The sequence below is a fragment of the Salmo salar genome, chromosome 01, assembly GCF_965601325.2.
Source record: "Salmo salar chromosome 01, fSalSal1, whole genome shotgun sequence".
Lineage (NCBI taxonomy): Eukaryota > Metazoa > Chordata > Actinopteri > Salmoniformes > Salmonidae > Salmo > Salmo salar.
The window spans coordinates 143189216-143203011 of NC_138291.1; the positions used below are offsets into that span (position 1 = coordinate 143189216).

The 13796-nt window shown below is 41.5% G+C and overlaps 1 protein-coding gene across 1 annotated transcript; it reads left to right on the forward strand.

The window, feature by feature from the left end:
• Window positions 1-107: 107 nt before the first annotated feature.
• LOC106565786 (neuropeptide FF receptor 1) lies at window positions 108-11764 on the forward strand. The gene is given in 5 exon segments (XM_082955287.1): window positions 108-486; window positions 2764-3169; window positions 4421-4520; window positions 4699-5510; window positions 5513-11764. Coding segments are annotated over 4 exon segments (1401 nt in total). The 5' UTR covers window positions 108-486; window positions 2764-2808; the 3' UTR covers window positions 5641-11764.
• Window positions 11765-13796: the final 2032 nt, after the last annotated feature.

Genomic DNA, 13796 nt, shown 5'->3' on the forward strand with positions numbered 1-13796 from the left:
GTATTTGAGCTACAGCACTTTGCACCCCTGCTAGCGCACGCTTTGAAATACGGTTTATGTATTTTTATGGTTTCCCCAGGTCCTGTAAATGATTGGCTCACAGATGAAAAGTACTGGGGCTCAACACAATTGGTTTGTAAGGATATAGACACAGATTGTTTGATACCGAATTGATGTTGCTCTCTCGCTGCTTGTACCCTGGGGACATTTGGTAACGTGTTTTCCAAGCTAAATGATGTCTCATTCACTGACTTCTGATGGGATTGGTAATTATGGTATACCACAGCTCGTCAACTTTTTCTCTCATTTTGAAACTAAAGCCTATATGTATCTGAACAACTTTCATCATGCAGTTATACCATTCACACTATGTACTGTCTCTTTATGCAGGATGCCGACAGTGCAGATGTTTGTTGGAGATTTATGGATATCGGCAGTGAGCTCATGATATGAGCTGATATGACAAGTGCAACCACAAGTAGCAGGGTAATGACTAGGGTCATGGTGAAGCTAAAACATGAGTGTATCAGTGTTGACTTGTGACAACAGTGTTGACTTGTGACAACAGTGTTGACTTGTGACAACAGTGTTGACTTGTGACAACACTTGACGCTGACAATGGAGTAACCCCGTAGGGCTAACGCAATTAATTCCGTTCGCTGACTTCAGACCAATATATAGTATTCCGACATGGTAGGGTGATTTCATTATTGGAATTTATTGGAATTGCCAAGTAAAGGAATACTCGAGATCATTGCTTTTCTGCGAAAACTGGTGATGAGTAGCCTGAGGTGTCTAGAACATCCCCAACTGTGGCGCACGCACGACTGCGCTGTAGCTATAAAAGCCGTTCACGTGCACGGTGTACGCCTCCTCATTCGCCCGACGCATAGACTGTTGTGAGGATGAGACAAACAAGCAAAAGAGCTTAAAATGCATATGAAAGTGTTTTAGTGGGGAAAAGTTTAGTCGTTCTCTCTGTATCTAGTATTTAATTTAGTGTGCAGAGTATTTACGGTTTGGTTATTTTTTCTTCTGTTACTGCACGGGTGGAGGTCTTTGAAAAGGTACTTAAGATATGGTCTTTATTCTATAAATCATCAACGGCTTTTCTTACTATTTTAAGTCTAGTATAGGGCTTTCTTTGTCAACGGAATTATCTTGATAAGGTAGGCGCTTTCACTTTATTTCGGAAAATGTAAAATGAATTAAATAATAAAAAGTATGATAACTGTAAAATTCTCGTAAAAAACTCAAACAAATCCCATTCCATTTAAAAAATGTGGATCCATTGAAATGTACCTGTTGTGAAAATGAGATTCACTCCTATGTCAGCACATCTATGTGAACACTTCACTAATGTGTTGAGAAATAACATTGTATCACTTTATTTATTTTAAATGTTTTATTGAAATGTGAGAAATAGTTACATTATTTTATTGTTTATACATTCTTTCATTGTTTATTGTTTTAATGAAATGCTTTTGGTTTTGAATGATAGCTTAATTTTGACATCTAAAAACCATTTAATGGTTGGTTGTGCATGTTTATACAGTTTTATTCACTTGATAAGCATATCATAAACATAATTTTATATTTAAATAGACCATTGTTAAAGTGTAATGAATGAATGCGATGCAATCAGAGATATCAGAGCTAACTGACTTGTTGAATTATTATGTAAAACATCCTTGTTGACATATTATAATGCCAATGACTTTCACAAACATATCTCTCATCCCCTTTAAAAAACAGAATGCATTCAGCAAAGTAGAATGGGTGTTGTGCCATCCAAGATGAATGGTTGTCATAGAGAAGTTCTCATATTCCTTAATCGACATTCGCCGTCTCGCTATAATTACAACAACATTGCTGTCACCTAATTGCATAATTCATTGAGGCTTGTTATGCATAACATTGTCACTTGATGGAGACAGCTGACAAACAGACCGACTTGTGACCGATTACTAAAAAAAATACTGTAACGACCTTAACCCAACACCTTGTGACATTGTCATGAGGTCCGGCCCGCTTGGGATAACAGTTAAGGTGTTGGCTTGACTGTCGCATAACCCGGGTTTGAGTCCCAGTCGGGGCTACATTGGTGTCAGAAGTGGGAATGCACCTGTGAGACCATCGGAGAACAGTGTACACGTGAGGGACTTGGTATAGAAAAGTGTGGGGACACGCTCTCCTGAAGGAAGGAGGTAATGTAGCGACCTTAACCCAACATCTAGTGTCCTCGTAAAGAGGTTTTGACCTCTTGCCGTAACGGTTAAGGTGTTGGTTTGACAGTCACTGGACTGAGGTTTGAGTCCCGGTCGGGGCTACCCCCTGTATTAGCTACAATACTGTACACCACAGGAGGTTGGTGGCACCTTAATTGGGGAGGACAGGCATGTGTTAATGGCTGGAGAGGATTCAGTAGAACGGTATTAAACACATGGTTTCCATGGTTTCCATGTGTTTGATGTCATTCCATTCGCTCAGTTCTAGCCATTATTATGAGCCGTCCTCCCCTCAGCAGCTTCCACTGGTGTATACTGTACATTACCCTGAGGTCCTACAGTGGATTGTCCTAAACAACTATACACTGCAGTGCATTCTCACTGGATCAACTGGACAACCATATCGATCTACTAGTCAATAAATTCATTGAATTTACCAAAGTGACAAAAGACTGATAATGTGATTACACTTTTTTTCAAGACACCAAATACTTCCTTGTGATAAATATATACTGTATATATATTTTTTTTTTAGCCTATGCCTGATACTTTCCTCCTGGTCTAAGAAGAGAAGTTCAAGATGGAGGACACATGGGAACTTCAACTGACCACTACTCTTTCCATGACCTCTGACCTCTTACTATCCACAAACCTCACCAACGTCACCAGCTGCACCAACACCAACTCCAGCTGCACCGTCTCTAGCGTCAAGCTCTCGCCTTACTACCAACACTCCCTGGCAATAGCAGCCAGCTACACCCTGGCCTACCTGTTCATCTTCCTGCTGTGCATGGTGGGTAATGGCCTGGTGTGCCTCATTGTTGTGAGGAACCGTCACATGCGGACAGTCACCAACCTCTTCATCTTCAATCTGGCTATCAGTGACCTGCTGGTGGGCATCTTCTGCATCCCCACCACGCTGGTGGATAACCTCATCACAGGTAATACCCTACTGCTATAGAAGAATGGCCAATCTCCTGTTTCTGTAGTATGAGGCAGCTTGATGTACAAGTACACCTATTGGACAGGAGGCTAGTCTATCGCAGGGGCCTTACCCGTAATCCATCTCATTAATGCTGAGTGTAAAGCAGAGAGGCATTGGGTCCTCCCATTTTTAGAGTCTTTGGTATGACTCAACTGGGGTTCGAACCCCCCCACCTTCAAATCTCAGAGCGGACACTCTGACCACAAGGCCACTGAGTTAGTTTTACCCTACTGCTATAATGATTCCATAAATTAATAAATACATGATGCTTTGAATTGATTACGCTTGGCCTTGATGAAAATAATGATGCAACCTTTAGCGAGAGACAGTTATTTTTTATAACAGATTGGCCAGTTGCCTGTAGCTATTGATAATGACAATTATTAGGAAAAACAACTTGTGCCTTGAAAGAAGCATAATTATAGCTATCGCTAGTGTTCGTTCACAGGTAGTGTGTGATTCAGTTTCAGCACGGGTCTATGTGGTTGCACATACACCAGCCCAGCCAGCTTTGCAATGGTTTAGATCAGTTCAATTCATTCTCACAGTACTGCATCTTCACACATCTCACGAACCACGAGCTGGATCGCCATCCTGTTATTTTTGCTTTTTTAAAACTATTATTTATAGCTATCTGTTTACACATGGACTTGCGGAAATTGCTGATTAATGTTTGGATATTTGCTGGAGTCTCAGAACTGAGAGAATAGTAGTGGGCCTTAACATGATGATCACAGCTGTCTTTCATTTGACAGCCTTATGAATTTTTTGACATTTTTAGACAGTTCTTCACGATCTCTTCATGTTTTACAACATCAATACAGACATTAGTTGAGTCTTGGCAGGAAAAGGATCTTTTAGAAAACGCCACATTTACAAGTGTGAAACATGCATTGGCACAAAATCCCTCAGTCAGGAAGGCTTACCTTAAAGTAATGACCTTTTCCAGGCTAAATTCTTTCGCTGGGCAGGTACAAAGACTTCCTCCACTTTACCCACTCTTGTCTAACAGTTTATTTCTGTACCTTTCATGCAGGTTTGAAAAGTACAAAAGCATGAATATAATGCTCCTGAAGTTGTTATCCCACTCATTATTCTGACCAAATCCCATGTACCAAACATGTCAAAACACCTGTTCAAAGTGTGGCTATTGATATGTCTGGCAGCTCACTAATAAAGTATTATTGTTGATATTGATGTTTTGCAGGTTGGCCCTTTAGCAATGCAGTGTGTAAGCTAAGTGGTCTGGTACAGGGGATATCAGTGGGTGCATCAGTATTCACCTTGGTTGCCATCGCTGTGGACAGGTAAGTCCCCTCCCCAAATAGTATCTACACATGGGAACTGGAAGGGGATAGTGAGGCTCTCATCTATGCATGTTAAATACTTAATGTTGTACAATAAACAGTTTAGTCTATGTGGCAGATAAATCGCTCAAATGAATCACTTAATCACTTCTCATCTATCTCTCCTCTCTCCTGTTAGATTCCGCTGTATTGTTTACCCCTTTAAGCCCAAGCTAACCCTTCTTGTTGCTAAGGCAACTATAGGGCTGGTATGGGCTCTTGCGTTGGTTATCATGCTTCCGTCGGCTGTGATGCTGATGGTGGAGCAAGAGGAGGGTCACTTCATGGTATCCAGTGACAACCAGACCTACCCTCTCTACTACTGCTATGAGACCTGGCCTGACCCGGAGATGAGGAAGGTTTACACCATGGTCCTGTTCACACACATCTACCTGATGCCCCTGGCTCTCATCATGATAATGTATGGCTGCATTGGGGCCAAGCTCTACTCTACAGCTGTTCTGTCCAGTAGGGGGCACCCAGACGTCAAATCCCCTATCTCCCAGAGGAAAGTCAAGGTGGTTAAGATGCTCATCGTGGTGGCCCTCCTTTTCATGCTGTCCTGGCTGCCTCTCTGGACCCTGATGCTCCTCACAGACTACGCCAGACCTGAAGGGGACCAGCTGGACCTTCTGACAGGCTACATCTTCCCTTTCTCCCACTGGCTGGCCTTCTCCAACTCCAGCATCAACCCCATCATCTATGGCTACTTCAATGAGAACTTTAAGAAGGGCTTCCAGGCTGCCTGTCACCCTAGATCATGTTGCAGCGTGGTCCCTCAGGAGCAGGCGGTGAGCAAGGCTCAGCGGGGGCACAATGCCAGAGCCCCCCGGAACACAGCCCTCAGTGCCAACCTTCTCACCACCCTGGGGGTAAGGAACCGCATCTACACCGACAGCGACCTGATGGGCTGCGTGTGTCTGGAGATGGAGCAGAGGAAGGAGGAAGGCTCTGCAGAGGCTCCTGGGCAGAGGGAAGTAACAGTAACGGTAGAGTGTCAATAAAAAGGGGTGTTCATGCAGAGGATGTGGATAGACTCTTTCCAATGGGGGTCACTATGTGTCAGGTGTGGAAGCTTTGAAAGGCAGTTGGGTGGACAACAACAGTGGGGTGTGTATGCATGGTGAGGTTGGAAAATGGACAGGTTGGCGATAAGAGTGCAATAGTGCTGAGCGAACCGAAATGTAAGTTATTTTTAGTTTTCTTTCTGTGAGCGCGATCTGCAGTTTCTCTGGAGATAAATCAGACCAGGCCAGAACTGCAGGGCTGGCTGTAGCCTTTTGGGGGCCCTAAACGAGATTTGGTTGGGGGGCCCCCCCAACAAGCGGCCACCAAGCGGGATTTTTCTTGTTGTTGTGGTCCTCTAGACATCGGAGATTTGCAGTTTTACACATTTTGCCATGTGGTAGAGAGAAAATGTGGCAATTTTACAACAAATGTTATGCAATTCTACTAATTGTACCATGGGGCAGAGAAAAACCCCCATTTTATAACACATTTCATGCAATTCTACAAATTTTGCCATGGGGCAGTTCTAAACATTTTGCCATGCAGTGGAGAGAAAATGGTGCAATTTTCTTACACATTTCATGCAATTCTACTAATTTTGCAAGTTGGCGGAGAGAAATTTTGCAGTTTTAAAGATAATTTACTGCAATTCTTGTCATGGGATGGAGAGAAATGGTTGCAATTTTAAAGGGCAATTAAGCCACTTTTCAATCTCATATTCATCATCTTCAGCACCAAACCAGTGTCTACATACACTATATATACAAAAACATGTGGACACCTTTCAAATTAGTTATAGTGAAGTGGAAATGTCTAGGAGCAACAATGGCTCAGGCACGAAGTGGTAGGCCACACAAGCTCACTGCATCGCAGTGCTTGAGGCGTCTTTACAGACCTGGGTTCGATCCCAGGCTGTGTCACAACCGGCCGTGACCGGGAGTGCCATAGGGCGGCGCACAATTGGCCCAGGGGAGGGTTTGGCCGGGGGGGGGCTTTACTTGGCTCATCGCGCTTGAGCGACTCCTTGTGGCGGGTCGGGAGCTTGGTCATCAGTTGAACAGTGTTTCATCTGACACATTGGTGCAGCTGGTTAAGTGGGTGGGTGTTAAAAAGTGTGGTTTGGCGGGTCATGTTTCAGAGGACGCATGACTAGACCTTTGCATCTCCTGAGCCCGTTGGGGAGTTGCAGCGATGAGACAAGATTGAAATTGGGGAGAAAAAATGCCTCTGGAAGCAGCGTCAGCTCAAGAACTGTTCGTCGGGAGCTTCATGAAATGTGTTTCCATAGCCGAGCAGCCGCAAACAAGCCTAAGATCACCATGTGCTATGCCAAGCGTCGGCTGGTGTGGTGTAAAGCTCGCTGCCATTGGATTCTGGAGCAGTGGAAATGCATTCTCTGGAGTGATGCTTCACCATCTGGGTTTGGCGGATGCCAAGAGAACACTAACTACCCGAATGCATAGTGCCAACTGTAAAGTTTGGTGGAGGAGGAACAATGGTCTGGGGCTGTTTTTCATGGTTTGGGCTAGGCCCCTTAATTCCAGTGAAGGGAAATCTTAACGCTACAACATACAATGACATTCTAGACGATTCTATGCTTCCAACTTTGTGGCAACAGTTTGGGGAAGGCCCTTTCCTGTTTCAAAATGACAATACCTCCGTGCACAAAGCAAGGTCCGTACAGAAATGGTTTGTCGAGTGTGGAAGAACTTGACTGGCCTGCACAGAGCCGTGACCTCAAACCCATTGAACACCTTTTGGATGAATTGGAACGCTGACTGCGAGCCAGGCCTAATCCCCCAACATCAGTGCCCGACCTCACTAATGCTCTTGTGGCTGAGTGGAAGCAAGTCCCTGCAGCAATGTTCCAACATCTAGTGGAAAGCCGTCCCATCAGAGTAGAGGCTGTTATAGCAGCAAAAGGGGGACCAACTCCATATCAATGCCCATGATTTTGGAATGAGATGTTCGACGAGCAAGTGTCCACATACTTTTGGTCATGAAGTGTATGTTAAAACAGAGCTTTTCTATGATCTGTGGTTAAAAAAATAAGGTACAAAAAAAATGCTTCTCTGTGACATCACATGGTATGGAGTTTCTAACCTAAGGGAGGGTATTTTTTTGCTCCCCACGTCACTGTGAATCTCATATTGTTTGAAAATCACGTTTTTAAAAATGTTTTATCTTTTGATGATGTCATCGGGTAGAACTTTTTAACTTTCTATTTACAGTGCCTTCAGAAAGTACTCACACCCCAAGACTTTTTCCACATTTTGTTGTGTAACAGTCGGAATTTGAAATAGATTCAATTGAGATTTTTTTGTCACTGGCCTACACACAATACCCCATAATGTGAAAGTGGAATTATGTTTTTACAAATGTTTACAAATTAATTAAAAATGAAAAGCGGAAATGTCTTGAGTCAATAAGTATTGAAGCTCTTTGCTATGGCAAGCCTAAATAACTTCTAGAGTAATTTTTTTTTTTTACAAGTCACATAATAAGTTGCATGGACTCATGTTTAACCTAATTTTGGAATGACTGCCTCATCTCTGTACCCCAGACATACAATTATCTGTAAGGTCCTTCAGTTGAGCAGTGAATTCCAAGCACAGATTCAACCACAAAGACCAGGGATTCTTTCCAGTGCCTCGCAAAGAAGGGCACCTATTGGTAGATGGGTAAAAATATATAGAAATGACCTTTATGTCCTGTATACACAGCGTTATGCTTGGGGCAAATCCAGCACAACACATCACTGAGTACCACTCTTCATATTTTAAAGCATGGTGGTGGCTGCATCATGTATGGGTATGCTTGTCATTGTCAAGGACAAAGGAGTTCTTTAGATAAAAATAAACGGAATAGAGCTAAGCACAGGTACAATCCTAGAGGAAAACCTGGTTCAGTCTGCTTTCCAACAGACACAGGGAGACAAATTCACCTTTCAGCAGGACAATAACCTAAAACACAAGGCCAAATATACACTGGAGTTGCTGACCAAGATGAGATTGAATGTTCTGAGTGGCCTAGTTACAGTTTCAACTTGAATTGGCAAGACTTGAAAATGGCTGTCTAGCAATGATCAACAACAAACTTGACAGAGCTTGAAGAATGTAAAAAGGTGTGCAAAACTCTTTTTAAAGACACCCATAAAGACTCCCAGCTGTAATCCCTGTCAAAGATGATTCTAACATGTATTGACTCAGGGTTGTGAATACTTATGTAAATGAGATATTTCTGTATTTCATTTTCAATTAATTTACTATGTTTTTTGAAAATATGTTCTCACTTTGTCATTATGGCGTATTGTGTGTAGATGGGTGAGAAAAAAACATATTTAATCCATTTTGAATTCAGGCTGTAACACAACAAAAGGTGGAATAAGTCAAGTGGTGTGAATACATTCTGAAGGCACTGTATTTCTACAAAACTAAGAAATGAGCTGTTTTCACATATGTTGACACTGGTATTCGTGCTGGAGATAATGCAAATAAGGTTGAAAAGTGGTGGAGTTGCCCTTAAAAGCACATTTCCTGCAATAAACATTTTTGGGGCATGGGGCAGTCATTACAACAACAAAAATATATCTAACAAATGTCATGCGATTCTACACACTTTGCCATGACTTTCCGTATGCCATCATAATGATATCTGAGTGAGAGTGACTAACAAAATCAATGGGGGCCCCCGGAGATCAGTTTAGATATCTGGCTAGACTAATTTATCAATCTAAAAATTCTTAGCTGACATTACTAAATGAGTGACTGTCAGTGACTGACCAAACAAGAGAAAAACTGCTGATACACAACACAATTTCCAACTTGCACCCTGTGTATTCTACTATTCTAATTCGCAACAGTAAGTTGAGACCCCGACTAAGTTCATAAAAAAATAAAAAATAATTTTGGGTTGGGGGGCCCCCTAGTGGTTGGGGGCCAAAGCGATTGCTAATGTCGCTTATGCCTGGAGTCGCTTATGCCTGGAGCCCTACCGAATTGTGCTATGTAGTAGGGAGTTGTAGTTTCCAACAGGCCATTATTCTACATAGTTTAGCACAGAAAACATAATAATTAACTACAATGATCACAACCCATTGCGCGCCCTCCTACTTGTCCAGTCTGTGTGGAGCAGACACGAGACGGAGAGAAGAGAGAACGCGTGATGGAGAGGGATAGAGGAATAAAAAGCAGTTGCTCTGCGAGGAATCTCCATCTGAAAATACACGATCTAAGTGATTGATAGTTGTCATTCAGCAGTCATAAAAGTATGTCTTATTTACTTTGAAGAACTACTAAAATAGTGATTTTCTCAGACAGCATAGGCAGCAGCTCTATAGAGATGAGATGTAATATACACAACAACTGAAATATTTTATTAAAGTGAAGTAATGTGAATAACTGATGGTTTATAAGTGATAAGCAGTAATGAACATTCACTACCATCATGGGACTTTATTAATTGTTGTATTCTGTGTTACAGCATTCAACCAACACAATGCATGGTGCATTTAAAGTCCCCCAAAAAATGAAATCGAAAACCGTGACTATTTTTTCATAACAAACAGAAACTGAACCGACCTCAAAAAGCACTAATCACTCAAAGGTACTGACATGACAATTGACTGTGAAAGAGCTTTTTACACCTGACTGTAGCTACCAGATGTGCAGTACATACGCCACAAACATTTCATTCAGTGCTCTTAGTGTCCCATATAGGCACCCTCAATTCAACTACAGAGACCCAATTATAGCATACACGTGAGGGAAGAATGAAGTGAACCACCTGCATTTCTGTCCCCCAGCTACATAATTCTTTGTTACAGGTTGCTTAACTAAAGATCAAATATTGGTTAACAATGATTAGGGAAATCTTTAGGTTATGCAGGAGGACTTTCATATTTTACTACTAACTGGGTATCACTGACATTAATTAGCCAATAAAATCACCCTGAGAGCCCAGAAAGAGTTGGTAAAAAAAAAAGACAATGCAGAAAATTCCTCCCATTACATTTTCACATGTAAATAGCACGTTTTTCGATTTCTACTGGTCAAGGAATGATATTGCATGAGAGCAACGTGTTTGGAATTTAAACTATAAAAATTTTCTTAACAGAGTTTCCTGTTTCTGTATGAACTTGTGAACCAAATATAAGCCTATTCCAGATGGTATTATGCAGAGCAGATATGACACGGAGAAAGTAACAGAAATTAAGTTGGAAGCGTTTCAAGCTGTTGCAAGGCTAATTGGTAATGAAACTGCATATTCCCTTGAAGCATGTAACCTTAAATGATTCATCAGGTGATGTTGGTGTGCACTGTGTATGAAAACAGATCAAAGTGCTGTGTTTACAATGTGGAAAAGTTATTTATGCTGTGTTTGTGATTGTCAGTATATTTCTGTGTATTTATTTTTGCAGCTACCGCAGATTATTGCTTTAAGTGTTGGAATAGTAAAAGAGTGACAGACAATGACTGTGGTTGTGTATAGTACATTATAAACTGGGTGGTTCGAGCCCTGAATGCTGATTGGCTGACAGCCGTGGTATATCAGACCGTATACCACGGGTATGACAAAACATTTATTTTTATTACACTAATTACGTTGGTAACCAGTTTATAATAGCAATAAGGCACCTCGGGGGTTTGTGATATATGGCCAATATACCACGGCTAAGGGCAGTATCCAGGCATTCTGCGTTGCATCGGGCATAAGAACAGCCCTTAGTCGTGATATATTAGCCATATACTACATCTCCTCGGGCCTTATTGCTTAAGTATAAGTGATCTTGAGATACGTTTGCATTACCAGATTTCAGTATGACGATGGATTGTCGTAGATACAATACCGACCTCACACTGAGTTTATATTTCTTAATAATTGTCTCATGTTAGATATTGTCCTTAGGTCCTGCCTTGGTTGTTAAGTGGAAATTGTTGTTAAGTTGTATTCTTGTATAAAGCTCTACCTTTAATGGAAATTTGAGTGAAGCTGTCCATATTACGAAATCTATTCAATTTTCTTCTATACCAACTTTAGCACTGCATCCTCTTTATTCTGAATATCACCATCCTCTCATCACATTCAATTCCTGTAGATTGCTCATTAGTGCATGTTGCAAGGAGATATCTCCAATTAGTTCCCTATCACGTCAAATTCCCATCTCCAACAGAGACACAAGTTAATTACTTCCTGGATCAATAGTATATATAAAATTGCTTGTTTTCTTTGAATAAAGTTCACAAAATGTTAACATGCACACCCCCATGTTGTCTCTTGTTACTGGGAATCAAAAATCAGTTATTGTTGGGGTCACTTAGAAACGTCCTTGTTTTTGTCCTTTAAAATAACATCAAATTGATAAGAAATACAATGTAGACATTGTTAATGTTGTAAAAGATGAAGATGGGCAAAAGAACACAGACACTGGACAGAGGAACTGTTCTTTTGCCCATCTTGATATTTTCTTTTTATTGGCCAGTCTGAGATATGGCTTTTTCTTTGCAACTCTGCCTAGAAGGCCAGCATCCCGGAGTCGCCTCTTCACTGTTGACATTGAGACTGGTGTTTTGTGGGTACTATTTAATGAAGCTGCCAGTTGAGGACTTGTGAGGCGTCTGTTTCCCAAACTAGACACTCTAATGTACTTGTCCTCTTGCTCAGTTGTGCACCGGGGCCTCCCACTCCTCTTTCTATTCTGCTTAGAGCCAGTTTGCGCTGTTCTGTGAAGGGAGTAGTACACAGCGGTGTACGAGATCTTCAGTTTCTTGGCAATTTCTCGCATGGAATAGCCATTTCTCAGAACAAGAATAGACTGACGAGTTTCAGAAGAAAGTTATTTGTTTCTGGACATTTTGAGCCTGTAATCGAACCCACAAATGCTGATGCTCCAGATACTCAACTAGTCTAAAGAAGGCCAGTTTTATTGCTTCTTTAATCAGACCAACAGTTTTCAGCTGCGCTAACATAATTGCAAAAGGGTTTTCTAATGTTTTAGCCTTTTAAAATTATAAGCTTGGATTAGCTAACACAACGTGCCATTGGAACACAGGAGTGATGGTTGCTGATAATGGGCCTCTGTACGCGTACGTAGATATTCCATTAAAAATCAGCCGTTTCCAGCTACAATAGTCATTTATAACATTAACCATGTCTACACTGTATTTCGGATCAATTTGATGTTCTATTAATGGACAAAAAAATAGCTTTTCTTTTAAAAACAAGGACATTTCTAAGTGACCCCAAACTTTTGAATGGTAGTGTATGTATAAACATTGATAAATGAGTGAGAGTTTGTGCCATTTATTCGTGACTTGCTGCCACTCAGCAGATGATAATCAGCTACTGGTGAGATGCACTGTCTGTCTCTGTGCTCTGCATGTTATCAGGCCTCCCACTGTCTCTTGATCACCACAATAACAGGAGATGTGGAAGGTTCAGCTAAATGGGGTAGGCCTACATGTTCCATATTTATTAGGCAGTCCAAAGTGCATTTCATTTGACTGATTGACTCTGAAGCCATGTGGCCCAGATCCAGTAGATGCTATTTAAGAAAAAAAAAGCTATGTCATACAGGCCTTGGCTTTGGGTTTGGAACAAAGTGAGTCATTTTATTCAGAGTACTTAAGCTAATGGCTGTTAGGTCATAAGAGTTGCAATGTTCCAACTGAGAAGTCCTGTATGTAGAAGTAGAGCACTAGCTGTTGATACGTAGCACTACCTAGCTTGCTTGCTAGCTTATTAGCACCCACACGAGGACGAGGCTAGCGTTGTATAGTGTAAACGCTCTGTTAAAGCGTCAATCAGAGGTGAAACAATATCAAACCGTTCTGTCGCCCCACTGTTAAATTCATAGACAGAGCTACGGAAGCAATGACTGGCCATTCATGATATTAGATTTTGGGGTAACACTTTACTTGACTACCCAGTGTCATAATACATTATGACCAATGTTCCCTCTAAAAAATGTTCGTCACTGAGCAAATTTCAGGTCTGCTGAGCGCAAACTTGAACGTTGTGAAATTCTGTGCAGCTTCCAGCGCACGTTTACTGTGAACCCTGAGGATGTACCCACTTTAAGTTACAGTTTTAACAGTGGCCAAGTAGACTACTGTGGCTATTTGATCATAATGTAGGCCTACCAAAGTGGCCTACCATCAAAAACAATGGAGAAAATGCATCCCATAACATTTTAACATGGAAATAGCTGTTCTATCACTCAGCCTAAAG